Here is a 22,187-nt window from a genome sequence, read left to right as displayed (position 1 = left end):
TGTGTGTGTGTGTGTGTGTGTGGGTGTGGGTGTGGATGTGTGGGTGTGTGGGTGTGGACTTCTCAGGAACCTGATATGATTCATGAACTTGGAATAAGAAAAGAAAGGGCACTGAGATTGCGGCCAAGTAAAAGAGACGGGTGGGGGTTGTTTATTTGTCAGTCATGTTACCTTCAGTGTGACATTCAACACTGCTGCATGGAAACACTTAGAAGTTTATATAATACAGACTTACATAATCTGGAATTTATTTGAAAATCTACATTTTTTGGGTACAATATTATATGAAGAGTTTCATTCCAAAATAAGATAATCCACCATTTGAAACAAGTGGCACCAACTCTTACAAAATTATTCATAGCACACAATTAAAACTAATTACAGTACTTTTCAAAAAATACTGGATCCAATGTTTTAGAGATATTGAATGATGAAATTAAGGTGTTTTACCAAAATGATTGTGAAGCTTTCAAATGCTTTTCAAACCCATTGCAAATCAAATATTGTTATTTTACATTCCAATGCCTACAAACATTACAAATTGCAAACAATTTACCTTCAAATAAAATATATCCAAACCCCATGTCACATACTGTCAGTCCTTTTGTCAAAAGCTCAGTAAATTTCTGAGTAAATAAAGTCTCCAATCCAATAAACCATGATGTAAATAAGGCTGACTGCCGTACTGCAATTATAGTGTGTGTCTTTAATCCTGTAAAGGACAGCTGGAGTTGCTGTCCTTCATCTGCCATGTATATGTTATGAATGTTATATGACTGCAAATTTAATGAATGTTTTTTTTCCTTCATTTATTAACAAGTGCATTGAATGTATAGTAATCTGCTTTGGTCTCTCTCTCTCTCTCTCCCTCCCCAGTGCTGTGTGCTGACAGAGTGGGCCAGATGACGAAGACTTACAGCGACATTGACGCTGTCACTCGACTGCTGGAAGAGGTAAGAGCATGCCGAGTAGAAAACAATTAGAATAAATACAGAAGAGTCCAGTGCACACACACTGCAAGCCACTTTGTTAAATAATAACCATTTGTATGGTCTGATAGTCCAAACACAGGTTGCTTCATGAAACCACATGGCAAAGTATGTTTAGATAGACAGAACCACGTCATAAAACCTGTTTCATGCACCTGATATTCAAATCTAGCACATAAAACAGTTTATCTGACCTGTATGTAAGGTTGGCTTTGTAGAGAGCAAGGGAGTGTTTCTGAGCTCTCTTTCTGAACCCTCATTTCACTGAGCAAGTTGATGAGGAACACATTCTTATCTGCAGTAAGAGCCTGGGGAGGAGTTGCAGGGAGAGGAAGGTCCATTAGGTTGAACAATTTACTTTCATTTGGTTGACAATCCACTAATATTCAACCTTTTAATAAGTCTGAGTCCTTGGGAGAAAGACTAAGAACCCTATTATCTGTATCTGTGTGAACCTGTGTTTTTGTGTTGCTCGGTAGTACTAGCACCTAGTATTATTAGGTTGGCTGTAATCCTAGTAGTCCACTTCCATTGTCCTTACAGAAAAACAGGAATGTCTGATAGTCATATGAACAGGTTCACAATAAGCTTTTAATTGCATTGGTAGGAGTTTCCTGGTGTTCCAGCGGGTTAATACATACCAGAGATTTGTCACTTTCTGTTGTTTAATTCTCCTGTCAGCTTTTCCCACCCTGTTGGGGAATTGGAACTGGCAACCTTCGAGTTTTAAACCTGGTCCTCACACGCATCATTCCTAGAACACAAATTTGCACAGCAATCAGTCATTTTAAATGCCACGTATTAATGTATTCAACTTGTTTTGCCGTTTAAACGATAAGCTAAACCAATGTGTGTCTCCGTGCAGAAAGAGCGTGACTTGGAGTTAGCGGCTCGCATCGGCCAGTCACTGCTGAAGAAAAACAAAACCCTCAGCGAGAGGAACGAACTGTTGGAGGAGCAAGTAGAACACATACGAGAGGAGGTAGAGAAGAGTGTGTGTGTGTGTGTGTTTGGGGGGGGGGGGGGTTCGGCATGTGACAGATGGTTTGTGTAATTTCATAGCACAGCAAAATATGAGGGCTGATTAACTTTATTGAACAACAGGAACTATACTTGTATGCTTGTGATTATTTTTTACATTTTTAAGACTGCATTGGGTTTATAGGAGCATAATATTAAAGTTGTACCCGTCTCTGGTTATATTTCCCCCTCTTTATTTCTCTCTTTCTCTCTCGCCACCTATACACCTATATATATAGGTCTCTCAGCTGCGTCATGACCTGTCTATGAAAGATGAACTGTTGCAGTTCTATACCAGCGCTGCCGAGGAGAGCGAGGGGGAGTCTACCACCTCCACACCGTAAGACTCTTCTCTTCTCTGCTCTCCTCTCCAGCTCCTCTCCTCTCCCACTTCTTATTTTGCATTCCTCCCAATTCTCTGTCCATTCTGACTCATTCTAGTTCCACATGATAAAATGTCATGCAATGCAATGACGTAATGGAATTAAAATCTTATGCAAATATTTGTCAAACACACCACATGAAATAAAAAACACAACCCAACACTGCCCTGTCAGGCTGTCATAAGCTGTGCGAGGCATGATGGTATGTCCCAGTCATTTTAGACAGCTTACTATCAAACTCTCATAAAGCTCACTATTTCACAGAAATGCGTTTTTCATTAATACTTGAAGAATCTCAGAAGAATGTAACTGTTGTACCATGGTCAAGCAAAAGCTGCCAGACAGCTTGTGTAGTAAACTCACACAATCAAGAATATAGTAAATTTTCCCACCACATGAGGGAAGATGTAGTGTGTAGTGTGTTTCAGCCAGACAGCTCTAAATCATTGATTCCCTCAGCTATCCAGCCAGATCTAGCTCATGAATTACTCATGTAATCCTTATCTCGCCTTCACCCTTTGCTCTCCTTATGATCGGTTGTTTGTAATGTTGGCAACAATCTGGGAATTAAAGTTTATTATATTGTTGCACTTATCATTAATTTCTCTGGAAATGCCTACAACGTGAATGTAGTGTAGACTGCTACTTCTATTCTAGCATTATCACTACTGCCTAATGATCTGTAGACACTGATTTATTGCATATTGATTGATTATTGACTGAGTGATTCCCACGCTTCCCTCTCACGCATGTATCTTTATCTTGTGCACGTATGTGTGTGTGGGTGTGTGTTATTACAGGATACGTCCCAGTGACCCCAGTGTACCGGTGCCCAGTTATTTCCCCTTGGACTCCTTGCAGAAGAAACTCAAAGATCTGGAGGAAGAAAACCTATCATTGCGGTCTGAGGTAAGCAAAGCAAAACTTTATTTATATAGCACATTCCATTCCAGGTGGAAGCACAATGTGCTTCACAGAGCGTGAGCTACCATGGAAGTTACAGCCACAATGTGGAGACATAAGTAAACACAATTAAAATAAACACATAAATAATACATGTGAGTTAAAACCATTAAGAAAGTAGGAATAAAATAAAATGATTAACCAGCAACCGACCAGTAAAAATAATAAGATGTGAATTAAATCAATTAGAAGGTAAGAATAAAATAAAATAATAATTAAGACCAGCTATTGACCAGTTAAAATAATCAGACACATGAGTTAAAAAAGTAAGAATAAAATAAAATAAAATAAAAATTAATCAAGACCAGCAAACCAGACTACTGAAAGGCGCAGCTAAAAAGGAATGTTTTCAGTTTAGTTTTAAAAGATAGCGTTGGAGCACACCTAACATGATTGGGTAGGATGTTCCAGCGGCTTGGAGCATAAAAGCTAAAAGCAGTTTCGCCAATTTTCATGGAGACCCGGGGAATAACCAGGCGGCCTGTTCCAGATGACCTGAGGGGTCTAGCTGGTTCATAGCTCACAAGCATGTCAGAGAGATATTGGGCTGCCAGACCATGTAGGGCCTTAAAAACGAGCATTAAAATTTTAAAATCAATTCTAAAATTTACTGGAAGCCATTGTAACAACCTCAGCACAGGCGTTATAAGGTCGTATTTCCTTTTTCTAGTTAAAACTCTAGCAGCTGCATTCTGGAGTAGCTGCAGTCGATCAAGATGCTTTTTAGGTATTCCTGTGAGCAGCACCATACAGTAGTCTAGCCGACTGGACACAAAAGCATGGACGAGTTTTTCAGCGTCCTCCTGGGATAAAAAGTTCCTTACCTTTGTGATATTTCTTAAATGATAAAATCTGGTTTTAATTATGCTGTGAATGTGGCTGTGGAAAGTGAGGTCAGTGTCCAGGATGATGCCAAGGTTTCTGACCTGTGTGACACTTTCCAGAGACAGTTGTGACAATTTAAAAGAGATTTCCTGTCTGTTAGCCTTTGCCCCAATAACCTGTCACTGTTTAACTGTAAAAAATTACTAGACATCCAGTTATCAATACCCTTGATATATTCTGATAGTGTGTCAATAGAGCTCAGGTTATCGGGGGACAGGGAAATATATAGTTGAGTGTCACCAGCATATTTATGGTAACACACATTGTGTTTCTTGATAAGTTGGCCCAGAGGCAACAAGTACAATCTAAACAATAATGGGCCTAAAATTGACCCCTGGGGAACACCACATGAGATAAAAAAAATTTTGGAGCTAAAATTCCCAAGACAAACACTAAAAATCACGTCTTTTGTGGTATGATAAAAACCAGTGCTGACCCAGATAGGCCAACCCACCTCTCAAGCCTCTCCATTAAAATATCATGATCGATAGTGACAAATGCCGCACTTAGATCCAATAATACTAAAATAGAAACTCTACCTCCTTGCGTGTGCGTGTGTGTGTACGCACACAGTTCCCGCACACATACACACACAGAACCTCTCACCCAGATTATAGATATGGTCTTGTATCACTACCTATTGACGGAAGCGAGATCAAGTGAAAATGGTCTGGGAAGCAGGAGAAGCAAGCAAGAAATTATTAATTGCCTGTGCTCCGTGTTCATTATTAATATTTACCCTCTTTCTAGTCAACCAGTCACACAGTTTCTTTGGTTGATTAGTAATATCTGTGTGTACTTTTCCATTCCAGGCCAGTCATTTGGAGACGGAAACAATCTCCTATGAGGAAAAAGAACAGCAGTTGGTCAACGACTGTGTCAAAGAGCTACGTGAGTATTGGAGTATTGGTCTGCAAGGTCGGACTGATGAACTGTTGTTGTTTCATTGATTTCAACATTCTTCTGCTTTACATTATGTTGCAAGGAACAACACCAGTCCCTGACCCAAATATCTGAGGGCGCATGCAATTTTCATGGGGGGGGGGGGTTATTGTTATTACTAATTAGAAACTATGTAAATGAATTAATCTTGTTGTATATTTACCTTGTGTTGAGGTAGGTCTACTATAGATAAAATGAGCTTATCTGTGACCATCCACCACCTATTTAACTATCATTTAGTTTCCCCTGCACTGATCTGGTGCGCTTTATGAAACTACATCTGTCTATATGTGTCTGGTGATGCATGAAACTATACGTCCCACATGGCATCAGTGTGTGTGTATGACAGGCACTATGAGTGGAGATTGAGGGGGGAAACTAGGGATGTACTTTGATATATATGGATTTTTTTTTTTTTAAACCGTCTGTCTTACTTTGTTGCCTTTGGCCGGGAATGTTTTCTATCTACATTTGCCCAAAAATGATTGTGTGTTTGTTGATTGAATTGCTGTTCCCAGGTGATGCCAACATACAGATGTCCACCCTGGCTGAGGAGCTGGCCAGGAAGACAGAGGACGCCTCCAGACAGCAGGAGGAGATCACACATCTCCTCTCCCAGATAGTAGACCTCCAGAAGAAGGCCAAGTCGGTACGCGCTTCCCTTCCCCTTCCCTAGTACTGTTCATGAAGTTTGGTGTCTGCTGCTGTGTGCCAGATGCTGGTTATTATATCAGAATGAAATTTAGAGTCTATTCTCTGTATGTGAAGAATGAGTTTCATGGATGAAGTAGTTTTTATACTTCTGTTCCTCTCTGTCTGGCGTGTTTGTAGTATGCTGTGGAGAACGAGGAGCTGACTCAGCACCTAGGAGCAGCCAAAGACGCCCAGAGACAACTCACTGCTGAGGTAAGGAAATGTACAACCCGCTGACCCCGAGCCCACATCATTATACTTTGTTCAATGGGTTCAGGCAAGTAATCCTATTGGTCAAAGACACGTTCTAACCGTGCTGTGCTGGCGTCTGTGTGTAGACAAATGAACACAATGACTCAAGAACAATACATGATAAAGACTTCATACTTACACCACAGGTTCCCCCTATAGAGTAGATCATGTGACTAGATTTTGGAGCACTTTACCACATAATTGATTTTCTTGAAACTATTATAACTCCTTAATGCTTTAAGATATGGAGTTAATATTAATACCATCCATGAGTTATGTAAAGACAAGTATGTTGGGATAGAAATATTTGCAGATTAATGTATTCATAAGCTTAATTAATTACCTCATTAGCGTAACCTGTTATGTGTAATATATCAATTGTGTTTGTGCTGGGACATTAGGCAGCTCAAGCCATCTAGAACACTGTCCCCAGGAATAGATTTTAGTCCTACATGCTGTATAACAACATGAATCCAATTTTCAATCATAAAAACAGAAATATCCATGCATGGTGTATTACAATGTTGTCTCCATCTCATTATTAATTCTCATGATTGATTCTTATGTATGTTTCCTCCATTTATCTCCCTCCCTCCTCTCTCTCTTCCCTTTCTCCTCCTGCAGTTGCGCGAGTTAGAAGATAAGTACGCAGAGTGTATGGAGATGCTTCATGAGGCTCAGGAGGAGCTGAAGAACCTGAGGAATAAAACTCTGCCACTCAGCACATCAAGACGTTTCCACTCCCTGGGCCTGTTCCCTATGGTGAGAGAGAGAGAGAGAGGGAGAGAGAGAGGTAGTGGGGTAAGAAAACAGCTGAGGAGAGAGTAAAGAGGGCAGTTGTAGGTAAAACTCACTTGATATTTCAGCCCTGAGAGCAGCCTTCATGATGTTGAGTTGCACTTTTGCACATCTCATATCTTAAAAATCCTCCTTTAGCCTGTCTCCTTCCCTTCGTCTACATCTCCCCTTCACAGCTGAAGTGGTTTTAATAAGTGAGATCATTAGGGAATTGTAGCTTTCACATGGACAGTCTCCACAAAGAGCGGGTTGTCTTCACATTGTGAACTCTCATGTTATTGCACAGTGATACCCAGTGCGCAGGTCAGCAGGCTCTACTAAACTAAGAGTGTGTATGCCAAGAGCCAGGTAACTCTAGTCATCTGACCTGACCCAAGCTACTGCTGACATCACTGTCACATGAAGTCAGTGACTCTATCCTGGACACAGTATCGCCATCCTGCGCCATCCTTTACGCAGCTTTACTCTACCAGACCAAGTTTCACCATACCAAGTAGTTTTGTCTCATTCAATTGTTTCAATTGTTCCAAAGCTAGTTAGATATATTATACTCATTTACACTGACTGTCTGTCTGTGTCCTACTGGGATTCTCTGTCGCCTCAGCTACATGTGAACCAGCCATCAGGGCCCCAGTAGTTGGAGCATTTTTTTAATCATGATTATTTTTGCCTCCCTCTCTCTCCCTCTCTCTCTCTCTCTCTCCCTTCATCCTTCCAGGACTCTCTAGCAGCAGAAATAGAAGGCACCATGAGGAAGGAACTTCAGATGGACGACCCCGAAGTAGAAGAACAGAAGTATGTCCAATTAGAAACCTGGCTCACTTAAAAAATAAAGAAATTATTTCCTTAGGGTTATCAGAGTCAGTTCAGTACCAGCATGGTGTAGGATTATTTCATAATTTCATATTCACTAGCAATGCATTCAAAAGCTGTGTTATTATGTTATTTGGCGCCAAAGCATTAAACATACAGCACCTGGAATCTCCCTGTTGGATTGTAATGGATTTTTATGTCTGTGTGTGTGTGTGTGTGTGTGTGTGTGTGTCTCCCTCTCTTTCTGTGTGTCCAGACTGCACCCGAAGCGAGTGTTTCAGACGGTGAAAAACCTCAACCTGATGCGTCAGCAGCGGTCATCGCTAGCCCCCTCGCCTCTGAACATCCCAGGCTCCAATCAGACGTCCTGTTTCACCTCGGGCCGGTCCAGCAGGGTGGGCACGCCGCGCTCCAACTCCATATACGGCAGTGAGACAGGGAGTGGCATCATCCTGGACAACAAGACCAGCAGTATCCTGGAGACTCCTGACGATGGGTAGGGGACAGCGTGACTCAGCGATATCCACATTAGATTCAGATGATTAAGTGTTTGGCTGTCAGTTTATCTGCTTTTCAACAGTGCGGTTCTCTCTTTGTTTATTTTTTTGCTCTGTCTTAGTAATCTCTCCCTGTCTCTTTCTCCCTCTTTGTCTCATTCACTCAGGACCATTATGAGGTCCTGAGTAAATGAGTGAGTGCCACTCACTCTTTCAGGCTCTTTGTCTTCAGTGGTAGCCTTGGTGTTTGTTAGCATGTTTCTATGGTGTGTGTTAGGATTTTTATTGGGCTACAGTTCCTAGGCGCCGAGCAGATAAACCTACAAACCCCACAGGCTTTAGGCAACAGGGACCAACTGAGCTTTACAAGCTAACAAAACAGAGAGAGAGAAAGAGAGAGGAAGAAGAGTAGAGGAAGTAAATTTTCTCTCTCTGTCTCTGTGTCTCACTGTCTCTGTCTCTTTCTCATTCCCAACAGCAACCTCAGTTAGGGTTCGACTGATAATGGCTTGTATCGATTCTGATATCATAACCACAACACAATAACGGCTAAACACAGATCTCTATTTTTTCTGTGGGTTGGGATTATATCTGTGTATTAGTTATCATTTCCTAGATTATCACTGTGGAACTAAATATATAAATAGTGCCTGGTCCAAGTAAAAAGGAAGTTATTGTTTTTTTAAATTTCCACTGTACTTTAGTCTCTCGTGTCTAACAGAGAGTTTAACAGTTTTCTGGTGAGCATATGTAACAACATCCCCCCCACCTCCACTCTCTCACCCTCCTTCCCTTCCTCCCTCCCTCCCTCCCTCCCTCTCCCCAGGTCAGAGGACTCTAACAAGCGCCCCCCCGGCACCCCCGGGACCCCGGGCAGCAGGGACCTGGAGGCGGCCCTTCGCCGCCTGTCCCTGCGCCGTGACAACTACCTCTCAGAAAAGCGCTTCTTCGAGGAGGAGAGGGAGAGAAAGCTGGCCTACCTGGCCAAGGAGGAGGAAAAAGGAGGCGGAGGGGGGAGCAGCGGAGGAGGTGCGGGGACGCCGACGGAGAGCCTGCTGTCGCTGTGCTCGCATCCCTCCTTCGGAAGCGTCTGGTCGGGATACTCGTTCACGGCGAGGTCCTACCTGCCCGAGAAGCTGCAGATTGTAAAGCCGCTAGAAGGTGATTATTCAGCTCAGAGCCACAGCCCCCAGAATCCCCCTCCCCCGCAGAATGAAAATGAGAATCAAAATCAGGGTGTTCAGAATCCCCCGCAGAATGAGAATGAGATTTTTCAGAAACCCCAACAGAATCAAAACCAGCCCTCTCAGAACCCGCAACAAAATTACAGTCACTTCTTTCAAAATGCCCCCCAGAGTCAGGTTTTTCCGAACCGGTCACTGAACCGAAACCAAGCCCTTCAGAACCAGCAACAGAATCACAACCAAATCTTTCTGAGCGCCACACAGAAACCCCAGCCCCAGTTGCTGGTGTTGAGCAGTCTGCCGAGCTCGCAGCCTCAGCTCGGGGCCCGCCTGGCTTTAGTCACAGGCCTGCTGGAGCTGTTGGAGCAGCAGGAGGGGAGTTTGAATCCCCAGCACTCCTTTTACTTCAGACACACACAGCCACGCTGCTGGTTTGAGATATAGAAAACCAGACAGCCTGTTGTACACACAGCAATGCTACTGGTTTGAAATATTGCTTGAAAAAGCGTTCACGCCCCTTGCCTTTTTACACATAAATTTGCACTATACATTTTGTCAAAGCAGATTTTTCTTTTCAACAGGTAAAGGTGTGAAAATGCACACCCTCACATAGTGATGGGAGGGTGATGACTTAATCAACTAAACTAAACCACAAACCCCATATTGTGCTTGAGTATTCTTATGTTGAGTCACTTGACACCCTAAAATCCCATTAAGATGTAGGGAAGGGAACTGGTCCTCAATTTGTTGCAAAAAAAAAAGAGAAATACTGAGTATACTGCACAGAACACCTGAATACAAGCTAAAGTTGACACTAGCTTAAATTTGTTCAACTTTTCCTCCATGCTGAGCAAATTGTAGCAAATGTGGCCATTTACTCCAAATATATCAGAAGGGCTGAGTATTTTACATAGCATTTACACACAAAAACAAATGTGCAAAAAGTATAAAACTTAAGGAGGTGCATCCTATTTTGAATAGCTAGTCGGCTAGTAAACTAGAGGCCCTTTCATGTTGAAAAGTGAGTAAAACAGCATTTTCTGATATCAGAACCATTCACACCACCGTGTATCAAAATGCATGATTTGGGCATATTAGTTTTGCAAAAATAATACTTATCTATATCTCAGTCTGCCATTGTAATAACTGTACACTATAACCTACAGTACATCAGCATACATATTCCTCACATTGGTTGAGTTAGGCTGAATAGTATTTTTAATAACAGATTTCTGTTTTCTATATACACACTCATGCACACATACCAAAGTCAAAACGACAAGCACTATAATAACTGTGTTAACTGTGTTTTTATGGTGCCTTATCTTATAATATAGAATCTTTATTTTCCTATGATTAGATATTTATTTTCATACTGTGTTTAGAGTGGTGTTTGCTGAGTAAGTTAATATATTTGTTGTCAGTGATTGCATTTTTCATTAACAACATGCATTCACTTCATATCCCACTTTCTCCTGAATAATTTGGCACACAACAGTGATTGTATTTAAAAAAAAAATGGAACATGAAAATTGGTCTCTAAATTAGAATAGAAACTGGAATGTAAAACTACTGGTTGTTGCCTTTCTATGTCCCAGCAATGTATGATTGGCTGATCAAGGTATTGTAGGCCAGTGGATCATCAGCCTAAAACCATTGGATATTTTGTTAAATAGGTTCACACTATCTAGCCTGTTAAAACATTTGTCATCACTATTTTCCCCATGAAAAGGAGAACAAATGTGAAAGCCATTGCCACAGAGGTATTTGCTGTTGTGTTGCACCACCCAGTGTTTAAACCCAGAGTTACATCAGCTGCAAGGTCAACTTTGTCATTGTGATAGAAGTGTGGCAGGTAGAAGTGTGTGCACATCTGAACACTTGATAAGGTGCTTGATATAAAAGGCAGGGCAGTAAACAAGAAAAATCTATCCACACACCAGATGTTATAAATGTCTGTTTCCTTTTCCAGTGACATGATGCAAAACAAACAATTTCACACACTGTTTTATTTCAAGTCTAATGATGGTTGGGTAACATGTGGTGAGAAATGAATTAGAATCTTCCTCAAATATTTATTTTCTAATAAATAATAATTTTTCTTGGCCAGCTCAGAGATTATTTGCATGCATTCACTCTATGTGTTTTTGTAATACTACCATGCTTATCCCTGAAACCCATATTCAGGGTTGTGAATGGGGTTAGAAGGACTACTAAGGAGTAAAGACACAAATCCTTAGTGCAGCTTCACAGTGCCATACAACATGTTGTCTATCTTATTTCAACTCCTCTCACTCTTAACTATTATCCTATCTACTTCTGTTTGGTTTTCCTCTCTTTTCATCACTTTGGTTTTGTCTGTTCTTCACACTTTAAGTTCTGTTCAACTTGTCTGTTTTCTTTGTTGACGATTTCTTGAATAAAATCTTACTAATTTTCTCACCTTCCTTATCTCTCATTCTTTTTCTGTTACTGTGTTAGCTTTGTGGCCTGAAAACAACCATTCATTGGACTTGAAATGAGACTACATTTCTAGGTTTTAGGTGTGTGTTTTGTGTGTGAGAGAGAGAGAAAAACCTGTGACTCTAGGCCATACCACTAATATACAGACATTCAGGCTACAGATATATCTGACCTTTATGTATGTAGACACACTGACTCTAGCTATCTGAGAATGTGCTTGTGCCTGTCCATCCATTTGTGTGTGTGTGTATGTAAGTGTGAGAGAGATTGTGTGACTGTTTATATGCATGCCTGCCTGTGTCTCCTGGGTGTGTGTGTGCATGTGTCTCTGCTATCTGCCTGCCTTTTTGTGTAGGTGTCTGAATGTGTACATAATGTCTTCCAGTAAACAGATGAAGTATATTTAGATCCTTTTTCACACCCTAAACATAGAAACGATATACAAACATAATGCCAATATGTCTATACTGCATATAGACAACACATTCAAACTTTGTTTCTGATTTTTGCCGGTGAAAATAGACAATCACCATGAAATACATAATGAAAAGTACACTTTACATACAGTATGTGACAAAGTAATGCTCTCCCCTTCCTCAAGACCTGTTGTGGAGGTCCCCTTGAGCAAGGCATTTAACACCAACTACTATTCAGTGGCCAGGAGTAGAAGGTTGTAACATGTCAGTCACTTCATTTGTGGACTGACCAAATGTCAGCAGGCATGGTAAGAATGTAAACAAAGCTGAGATTTGAACAATGCCGGCTCCTACAAACTAAAGTTCAGAATGGATATTACAGCTGAAATACAAGATAAATCATGCTTTTACTAGTTACCAATTTTTAGATAAATGTAAACCCTTTGACGGATTTGAAGCGTGAATCTTTAGTTTGACATTTGAAGGTTTCATTCATCACATTCACCTGCACCTTCACTGCAAGGTTTCGGTATCCAGCTCCGTGCATTGTTTTGAAGCAAAAAGGTGTTGGAAGATTGAAGCTTTTTACTGTGCATAAACTGTCTAATAATGTAATCTCAATCTCATTAAGAGACTGTAGCAGAGCGCACTTGAACATGGATTTGAATAACATTAGTTGTGTTTTTTCCTCCAGGCTCTGCTACCCTCCACGCATGGCAGCAGTTGGCCCAGCCCCATCTGGGAGGTCTGCTGGACCAGCGTCCTGGTGTGGTCACTAAGGGCTTCCGTACCTTAGAACACGAGCAGGACCAGGAAGAGGACTGGCATCTGGACCAACCGGAGGAGGACGAGCTCTCGCTCAACTCGTTCGCTGGCCTATCAGGAGAGAGTATGGCTTCCTCGGCCCAGCCACGTTCCTCTTCTCCTTCCTCTTCTTCTGCCCGCTACATCAGAAACGGTGACGACGATGACGGTAGCCAATTAGAGGCGTTGTGTGGAGCGATGGGAGGAGCTAGGGGAGCAATTAGGAGCAAAGACGGACACGTTCTAAACACGCCCCCACCCTCCTCAAGCCCCACCCCTCCTCTTCCTCCTCTCCCGTCTTCTTCTGAGATGAACGGGCAGGTGGACCTCAAGGAGCTCCAGGCCCTGCAGCCTGGCACAGTGGACAGCATGCCTGGTGAGGGAGCCTCTTAGCTGGGGTCACAGCACTACATCACCCCCCCCCCACACCTTTCAACCCTGGAGCATTGGGGTGGGGAGGGTTGAAGAGGAGGGGTGTGTGTGGGGGGGGCATTCACTGGACATTTCACAACCCCAACGTTGCTTAGCCGTCCACATCGTGCACGCTCACGCTCACGTGCACACATCCGCACGCACACCCACCCATCCCGTCCACCAGACCGCGTGTGTGCAGTCGTCATACCCAGTCAAAGCAGAGTACTTGTTTTTTTTTTTATTTAATTTACTTCACTTTACATCTTCCTCATCTTTCCCTGTCCATAAATCATACTTTCCTTCATATACATTTGCCACATTCTGCTTTGTTTCAACCAATCACACTCATTTTTAGATCTAATGCCACCCCACACCTATCCTTTTCTGTCAAATCTCCTGGATGCTCCAACTTTAGTGTCTTGGACAACACTACTGATCTCTAAAGGCATGAATTTAGGACATGAAGGCATGACTTCTGTCCAGCAGTTTTTTTTATTTTTCATTATTGATAGCTGTCTCCAACATGTAGAAAAAAAATTCATAAACTTGGCACCAAGCTACACCATTAGTAATAGATTGTAAAATTGTAAAAACACATGGATGTCAATGAGAAAATGAGGTTTCTGGACACAGATGATATCTAGTTATAAACAGGATTGCGAATAGGTTTTAAACAGTTGTGTAGGAGTAATTTCAACATGCTTCTTCTAGCAGTCAGCCTTGATACTGAAACACTACTGTATGACACAAATACACACACATGCACAGCAATGTCATGGCTGAGGTCCAGTCTGTGTACATGTGTGTGTCAGCTGTTCTTATCGCAGCTGTCCAAGTCAATGATCACATGACATCACATGGCTAGTTAATATTGGAGTTGCCCTAGTGGCCTTGGTCTAGTCACCTTCACACACACACACACACACACACACTAATATTTAATTGTTAATAATCAAATGTAATTGGTATCGGATGAAAAGGTACACATGCTTTGCGACATTTTATCATTTCAATGCTTAGCTGCATTCAACCTATAAACCCTAAAAGACTTTAAAGGGTTGGTCTTCTTACATTTGGCTGGCTTAAACTTTGAGAGAGTGCTTAGTTTTCAGTGCAGTAAGTACAGGTAATATGTCAATGTAGTGGAGTATTAAGTTTGAAATCTAATGGAGTAAACGTGCCAAGTTCCCAAAAATGGAAATATCCAAACCTCAAAACAGAGCGGAAGCACAGAACCTCTACATGTCTGTGAGATCAGTAATGTTGTGTGTTTCTGAACCTGAACCTGGCTCACTGTGTAAGCCTCATTAGGAAGCTGTCTTTGTAGTTAGAACCATCTAAATCACTCAAGGTATTTGGCATTTTGCTGCACTATGGCCCTTAAGCTAAAACCCTGACATTTTGGCATTTAGTCCAGTATTTTCCTTCACTATGCACTTGTCACATGGTGGTAAAAGATTTTGACGGTGCTTCAATTCTCCCCCCCAAAAAACGGCTTTGCTTTTTGCTAGCAATGCCATTGATTTCAATGAGGAATGCTGACTCTGTATTTTGGGGGTAATTGAAGTGCCAGTAAAGAAACCTTTCCCCACATTGTGTTTAGTGAAGAAAAAAAAGAGGCGGAAGGACTAAATGTCAGTGTATCTCAGTAAGAAATAGTATTGAAACTAGGATTCAGTTTCACAATCCTGCAATACTGTACAATCTACCTTGCTGTGCTGGGCTTTTTATTTGCCTGCATCTGTATTGTTTCAGCATTTCCATATTTATGAATCCTCTGTTCTTTCTCCTTTGGCTGGCTGAATACGCATCTAAAATACATGGTCAACATTTTGAGACAATGGAGATGAGTAATTTTGCCTTCAGCAGAGATAAGGATTGACAACAAATACAACCAACATCAATGTGGATAACAGTAAAATGAAAATAGTATATAGTAAAATGTATAGTGGGCTTTACTCTTAGTAGAATCTGTGTCTCAGTTACCTTGAAAATCCTTTAACCTATCCCCTCCATCTACTTCGCCCTAGTGAATTTAATTAGTACAGTCAATAAGGGATAATAGCCTTCACCTGGTCTGTCTGTTTCATTGAAAGAGAACATGTTCCTCATCTTTTGTATACTCACTATAAGCGACAAAGTTATCATGAAAAAAATGCTGCTGGTCATAATTGTTGGCAAATTACTCATCTACATTGGTTCAAAACATTGTCTGTGTATCATGTCCTGCAAGCCCAGAGTGCTAGCTAAGATGCAGATCAAGTACCTATCAATTGTTGCTATGCTACCGTGACAAACCCAGTCAAAGAGTGGCATGTTTCATAGGCATGTTGCCCATTACATTTTATAGTTCAACTTCAAAGGCTTGCTTTGCCAGAACAGCCTGAAGACGTCACTGTTGTTGGTATTTACTTACACATCTTGAGTCCAGATGTGGTCGATGTAAAGCGTGGAAATCTTGACAACATTCTGTGCAACAAAACACAACTGATCAAAAATGAGTTCTGATGCATTATCTTTACCCTTGGGTTTATAAAAACAACCATGTAAAGAAAAGTCACTCACAAGGTTGATTCATTCTCAGAATCAATTTAGCAACTCTGGCATGGCCTGCTAGATTTCCAGAATTGGCTCCTGTGTGCAAACTCAGTTGTGCAACTCCTTAAGATTTACTCGCAGGTTTGTGGTCATGTTCAGAATGAAGATGTGTAAGTAAATTCAAATGAAGGCTGTTCAGGCTCGCGTTGCACGCTGTAATGCTCCCAACACTCGTGAGGTGCGCTGATTGCACTCTGAAACCACAGAAATGAGTGGCGGAATGTGCGCTAGTGCTTTTGCTTTGGGTTGATTGTATGGTTCCCACCTATTCTTCCTCTTCTTGGTTGTGTCTACGATGTTGTCAAAGTGTTGGGTTGTCTCAATGCTAACGCTCTCCCCTTCTGTTTCTATTCTCCTCTCCTCCAGTTAATTTCCCAGGCAAGTGTATGTCCCATACTAGCTCCACCTACACCTTCACCACCTGCAGAATCCTCCACCCCTCTGATCAACTGACATCTGTGTCCTCCAGGTAAAACCACTTGTTAAATACTTGAATATGTTCTTTATTTTATTACTGTTATTACTTTACTTACTTTGTCTGTAGGTATATTGTTTGTGTCCTTGGTGTGTATAATTGATGTTTGAGAGTGTAGTGTTCCTCTGTGAAGAGATGATGGTGGCAGTTGGACTTTTGGGCAGTTTTTCTCTCTGGATTCCCATAAATTGCATTATGTCTTTAGCAAGTTGCACAATAAGATTAAACCACTACTTCTACAAATGGATCATTTGATAGTGTAAATTGGTCATGACTTGAACCAAAGTCGTCACTCTGGAAACTTCTCCCTGGATCCCCTCCCACGGAGATATTTAGGCTTACCGGGTTTCAGGCAGGGCTACTGTGATGCAATACAATCAGACTTAGTTGACTTCACACTCTCCTGCTGATGTTCCTGCTGTCTGATTGGCCCTGGCAGGTCATGCGATGAGGAAGAGGAAGTGGGGTTGTATCATATGGTTGTGGTGGCCGGCGTAGAGCAGGCCCACTGAGCGTGCCCGTGAGCGTGCACGTGGGTGAGACTATGCATGGGGAGTGCGTTCCTAAAGACTGTGGGTGTGTGCAAACCAGAATAACTTCAGTCATTTGCTCTAACTGTCTTTCCTATTGGTTCTCAAACTTAGAAGATGATGATATGTGGGCAACTCTTTGAGGCAAAGAGGATGGGCAGTGCTGGTTGTAAGGGAGACATGGATTTACAATGAGGACTAAATGCAGATAACACAGTGGGACTTAAGGACTAAGTATCGTGACTTAATGCTGCTGGCTGTAATTGCTTACAGAATTGTACATCTAATTTGCCTCAAATGTTACCCACTAACATGGCCCTAACCAACAATACAGGTTCTGACACAAGGATATGACTCTAACCACTGATCAAGTCTAACAATTTATGGGTTCCTAGTACAGATAATATTAATTGTGTGTAACATTGTCCATAATAGGTAATAAGTGCCTGTTGGCCTTGCTGCTGCTAACTGTGATTATCATTTAAAGTTAAGTATGCTGTAGTCATTGCTTCAAGATGAATTGTTTGGTCACCTCTTACTTGGTTTCACAGTGTGTGGATTTCTAGATTTCTAATTAACCTTTTTGTATTCAGATGGGGTTGAATCTGATTGAATCAGTCTATGGGACTTATTCAGGCCTTGCACTTAACTGACTTGAGTTTTCAATGCACATCTCAGTTGCCACACTAAGAAAATCTAGGAAAAAGGCTTAACTCATGCATGATTTTTCAGGGTATGTTTTGGACACACAGCATCCATATTATTCCTAATGAGAGATTCCTGTTTTCCTGTCACAATAGCCCATTAATTTATTAATAAACCAAACAAAACCATATGTTAAGACTTGCTAACTAATGTTCTGTTTGTGTTCTTGTCGATCATCTCTCTCTCTGCTTCCTACCATTTCTCCCTCTTCTTTATCTCCAACCTTCTCTCTCTCCTACATCCCTTGCACCCTCTGCCCCGTCCCCTCTTCTCCCTTTCCTCCACCCTTTCTCACCCCTCCATCCCTCCCTTTTCTCCTTCTTTCCTATGCCCCTCACCTTTGTCCTCCCTAACCCCAATTTTCTGACTCCCCCCCCCCCCCACCCGTTTCCTATCCCCCTCCCCTCCCCTCGTCTCCCCGTCTCCAGCCCAGCGATGTCCTCCTGTCAGACCAGCGCTCGCGTTGGCACCCCCACCCCCATCGCCTCCCCCATACCCTTCTCCACGCCCGCCACCCCCTCCTACACGCCCTGCTGCACCCCGCGCCGCCTCTCCCTCTCCCTCAACCTGGCCGAGTCCTCCACCAACCTGAGGGACTCCACCAAGACCACCAGCACCTCCCTGGGCCTGGTGCGCCTCCTCCTGGAGCACGGCATCTCCGCATCGGTGTACGACCCCCGCAGCTGGGACCGGGGAGCGGACGCCGTCGGAGCTTCCACCGCCGCGGGTGGAGCGCCGTCGCCGAGGAGCGGAGGCGCCGGCGGACGCGCGGAGGCTGAGGGCCGGCTGACGGAGCGATGGGCGGACCCCCTCCCCCTGCCCTCTACCCCTCCCAACTCCCCCACGCCTCGCCGTCGCTCCAAGTCCACCTCCTGTCCCCCCGCCGCCGCCGCCGCCCCCCCCGCGTTTCTGTTCAGCCCTCCCCACGACGACCCGCCGTACTACGACACCTTCCTGGCCTCCAAGCCGGCGCGCACCATTCTGAGGGAAGTGCTGGGGGAGGCGGAGAGGGAGCGGGGGGTGCAGACGGACGGCGAGAGCCAGGCGGAGGTGTTGAACCTGCGGCTCGTGGACAAACTGAAACGTTTCCGCACTCTCTCGCCTCTCGGGGCCTCCAATTCATCCGGGAGCGCTTTACTGGCTCCCTTCGGCTCCCCCGCACTGGGGAACAGCGCGCTGGGCGGGGGCCTCCCGGTTTTGAACGCAGGGCTCAGGAGGAATCGAAGCTATCCCGCGATGGTGGGGGCCAGTATGGCTATGAAAGACCCGGGAGGCCCCCCCAGCACAGAGATACTCATACCGCACACGCTGCAAACCCCACATACACAACACACTACATGCACACAGGAGACAGGCAAGACGCACACAAATCACACACTGCTCCCACAGGACATACACATACCACAGACACTACATGCACAGCAGATGGTCAGACCACAGACGATCCCACACAGACCAACTAGGCCGAACTATGGACTCAGTCATTCAGCCAGCAATGACCGACACAATCCCACTAGACAGACCAGTTACACTGATGATGAGACTGGGACATAAATACGCAAAAGAGATACTCAGCATATTGGCATATATCAAACTACTACACACAAACACACACATCTTACAGTACCATACGCATATGACATTACCACACACACATGCACACACAGAAACATGTTACAAAACCACATACACCATACACAACTACACAGGCACACAAACAGGATGATGCAATCGACCCAGACAGAACAACTACATCGATGAAGGACACACACACACACACACACAGACTCAACTAAACGATCACTCATCTATCCTAACCAATGCAGAACCCTACTGATCTGTCCTAGCCTTCATATAGATTAAAAACCAACCGATCATCGATCTCATCAACATAAACTGAGTGAACTGGTGATAAATGAACCAATAGTGACTGACTGATACACTGTTATACTGATATACTGTGTCAGGCCAGACTAATGATGAAGGAGCACGTTGCCTTCCTCTGTCCGTTTTAGTTGTATATTGTATATACTGTATATACAATATACTGTATCATATATAGTATATTGTTAAAGGCCCAATCCGAAACATTGAGTACAGAGACACATTGCCATATTTGGAGTTTGTGGCGGCTAAACATGAATTTTAAATGTATTTTTAAAATGTAATTGGAACTTGTAATGTGAGATGCGGTGGGATACAAAGGGATTATTCTCCACCAGCAAGGCTTTTCCCTATATATACAGTATATTACCGCAATTGATATGCTCAAAAAAATCCGGATTGGGGCTTTAATCTGTCCTCTCTCTATGACTGAATGATGACTAATGTGCCTAAAAACAGCCAACATACTGTAGCTCATTGGAATATGGGTTTGTATTTGTGTTTTGTTTTGATTATTTCATTATATTGTTTTGCCTTTTCTTAGATGGTATGCAGTAGAGAGTGACCGGAAAGATCGTTATTTCCGTTGTTCTTCCCCTCCCATGCTGTGCCAGGATCTATTCCTGGTTCTCTGATTTTTGTCCCCTAATGAGTTTGGGTGAAGTATCCCCTTCTTTGAAATTCCAGGGATTATGTAGCACACAGACAATAATACAGAGTAGAGTCAGCTAGACAGACACTTGTTAAAGCACTGCGACTACAGACAGACAGACGGGAGGGAGGGAGAGACAGGCAGACATTCAGAAAACAACCAAAAACTTGCTTTTTATCTCTTTAGTGTAGCTGCACTCCTCCTCCTCTGCTATAGGTCTGCAGCACTGTATTTTCCATGCTCATCTAGTCAGAGTCAGTATGGAGCAAATGGGAGGAGGAGGCTTCTTGAATTGGTTGTGATGGTGCAGGACTGAGGTGTGCCATGGGTACGAACATCCTTAATCCAAAAAAAACCCTGGTTTGCCTTTAGTTGCACCACTTTGTGTCTCTAATTTCATTCAACTCAATACTTAAGAAGGGACACAAAATTGCCACTGCAAAATGACAGCAGATGGGAGCTGTGACATCAAAAGAGGGTAAAGGATTGTAAAGTTTGCACAGGCCACTGCTACTGCTCTGAGCTGTCACTCAAAACCAAAGTTATGTGCAAATAAGGAGTGGGAGGGACCAGAATGACACAGGGGGACGGGTGCAAACGTTATTAACACAGATGTGATCATGTTATGTTACCATTTGTATCAACATATTTTTAGATATGTTGCTGCTGTAAACCTTGTATCTCCAAAAAGTCGGCTTTTCAAGATTTAACAACAGGATTAGTTTCAGATTGATACTCATTTTGTGATGTTAAAATAAGTCTAATCAAGAATGGGGGGGGGGAGGGGGGGAGGGGGGAATCTGTAAAACAAGATTAACCAATGCGACACTAATATGTTTCTGAATGTCATTATGAAAGCAGTGAATGGACATACGAAACCAAAATGTTGGTTTTAATCTGGTCAAGGCTATACATTGGCATATGGAACATACAAGTTATTGACTGTCACTTATGTGAGTGAGGGAATGTAATAAGAGACTGAGCTTTTATCTGTAAACCAGTTTATTGCTGAAGGGATGTTTTACTGTTTCTCTGACTGACTGACTGATTGATTGACTAGCAGCTGACAGTGAATGACTGGCCCTGATCTGTTGAAATCCTTTATAATTGAGGGGTTGAACTAGCACTGTCAACTGCAGTGGGAGATTAATAACCATACATATATTTATTAAATCCTTGGATTATGAGAAGCACACAAAAAGCTGGGTATACATTGTATTTGTATAAGTGAAGGACTTTTGCTTCTAGATTTTATTTATCCTTTAACTTTGAATGAACATGCTTACATTTTGAATTATATTATGTTATATTTCATTAGGCAGTTTATATAATGGGGATGAAGGTTTCTGTATTGGCACTTAAAATGGCTTGGTAGGATCATTAACATTTCTTATTTAAACAATGGGTACAGTTAGCTGCAAGTTTTCTTTTACGCTGCCTGTTACTTTGCCCGTGACAATTGCACATTGTGGAGAAAAAAACCCGAAAAAAATTCAGAGTGTTGAAGTATCAAGTGCTACGACTGAAGTAATGAGGGGTTAGTGTGTGTATGTGAGTGTGTGTGTGTGTGTGTGTGTATGTGTGCTCCTTTCCCTGTGTGTCACTTGAATCATCTGAATGTAGGCTATTACAGACAATAATTCTGCTGTATGTCCATATATATGTGTATATTGATTTAAATTATCAGTTCTATGTGTTAACCCTGACTGGGAATTATTATTACATTGTAAATGGTAAGTATGCAACGCATTTAGTCATGCTAACTTTTTTAAAATAAACTGTAAAAATAGAAAATAGACAGGATATTCTGTCGCTTATTCTGAATAT

General features: G+C 42.5%; 1 protein-coding gene across 2 annotated transcripts; it reads left to right on the top strand.

Moving 5' to 3' along the window:
* Positions 1-875: 875 nt before the first annotated feature.
* On the top strand, positions 876-21,050 carry LOC139651917 (trafficking kinesin-binding protein 1-like). Of its 2 annotated transcripts, none has more exons than XM_071528809.1 (14): positions 876-953; positions 1,855-1,971; positions 2,249-2,349; positions 3,193-3,301; positions 5,053-5,131; positions 5,701-5,831; positions 6,014-6,088; positions 6,752-6,889; positions 7,644-7,720; positions 7,995-8,234; positions 9,062-9,396; positions 12,993-13,478; positions 16,481-16,583; positions 18,253-21,050. In XM_071528809.1, exons 1-14 carry the CDS (start codon positions 903-905, stop codon positions 19,376-19,378), a joined length of 3,168 nt encoding a protein of 1,055 aa, XP_071384910.1. In that variant the 5' UTR covers positions 876-902; the 3' UTR covers positions 19,379-21,050. The 2 variants fall into 2 exon arrangements, with proteins under 2 accessions (XP_071384910.1, XP_071384911.1); XM_071528810.1 differs by lacking the exon at positions 18,253-21,050 and adding an exon at positions 17,029-17,109 and having other exon boundaries at positions 877-953.
* The last annotated feature ends 1,137 nt before the right edge of the window (positions 21,051-22,187 follow it).

The sequence above is a fragment of the Centroberyx affinis genome, unplaced genomic scaffold (assembly GCF_046629955.1).
Source record: "Centroberyx affinis isolate AG114_WGS23_722 - 3 ecotype Tasmania unplaced genomic scaffold, CSIRO-AGI_Caff_v1 ptg001727l_1, whole genome shotgun sequence".
In the NCBI taxonomy this organism is placed as follows: domain Eukaryota; kingdom Metazoa; phylum Chordata; class Actinopteri; order Beryciformes; family Berycidae; genus Centroberyx; species Centroberyx affinis.
The sequence above is the reverse complement of the archived record's forward strand: the minus strand, read 5'-3'. Positions and strand labels throughout refer to the sequence as shown.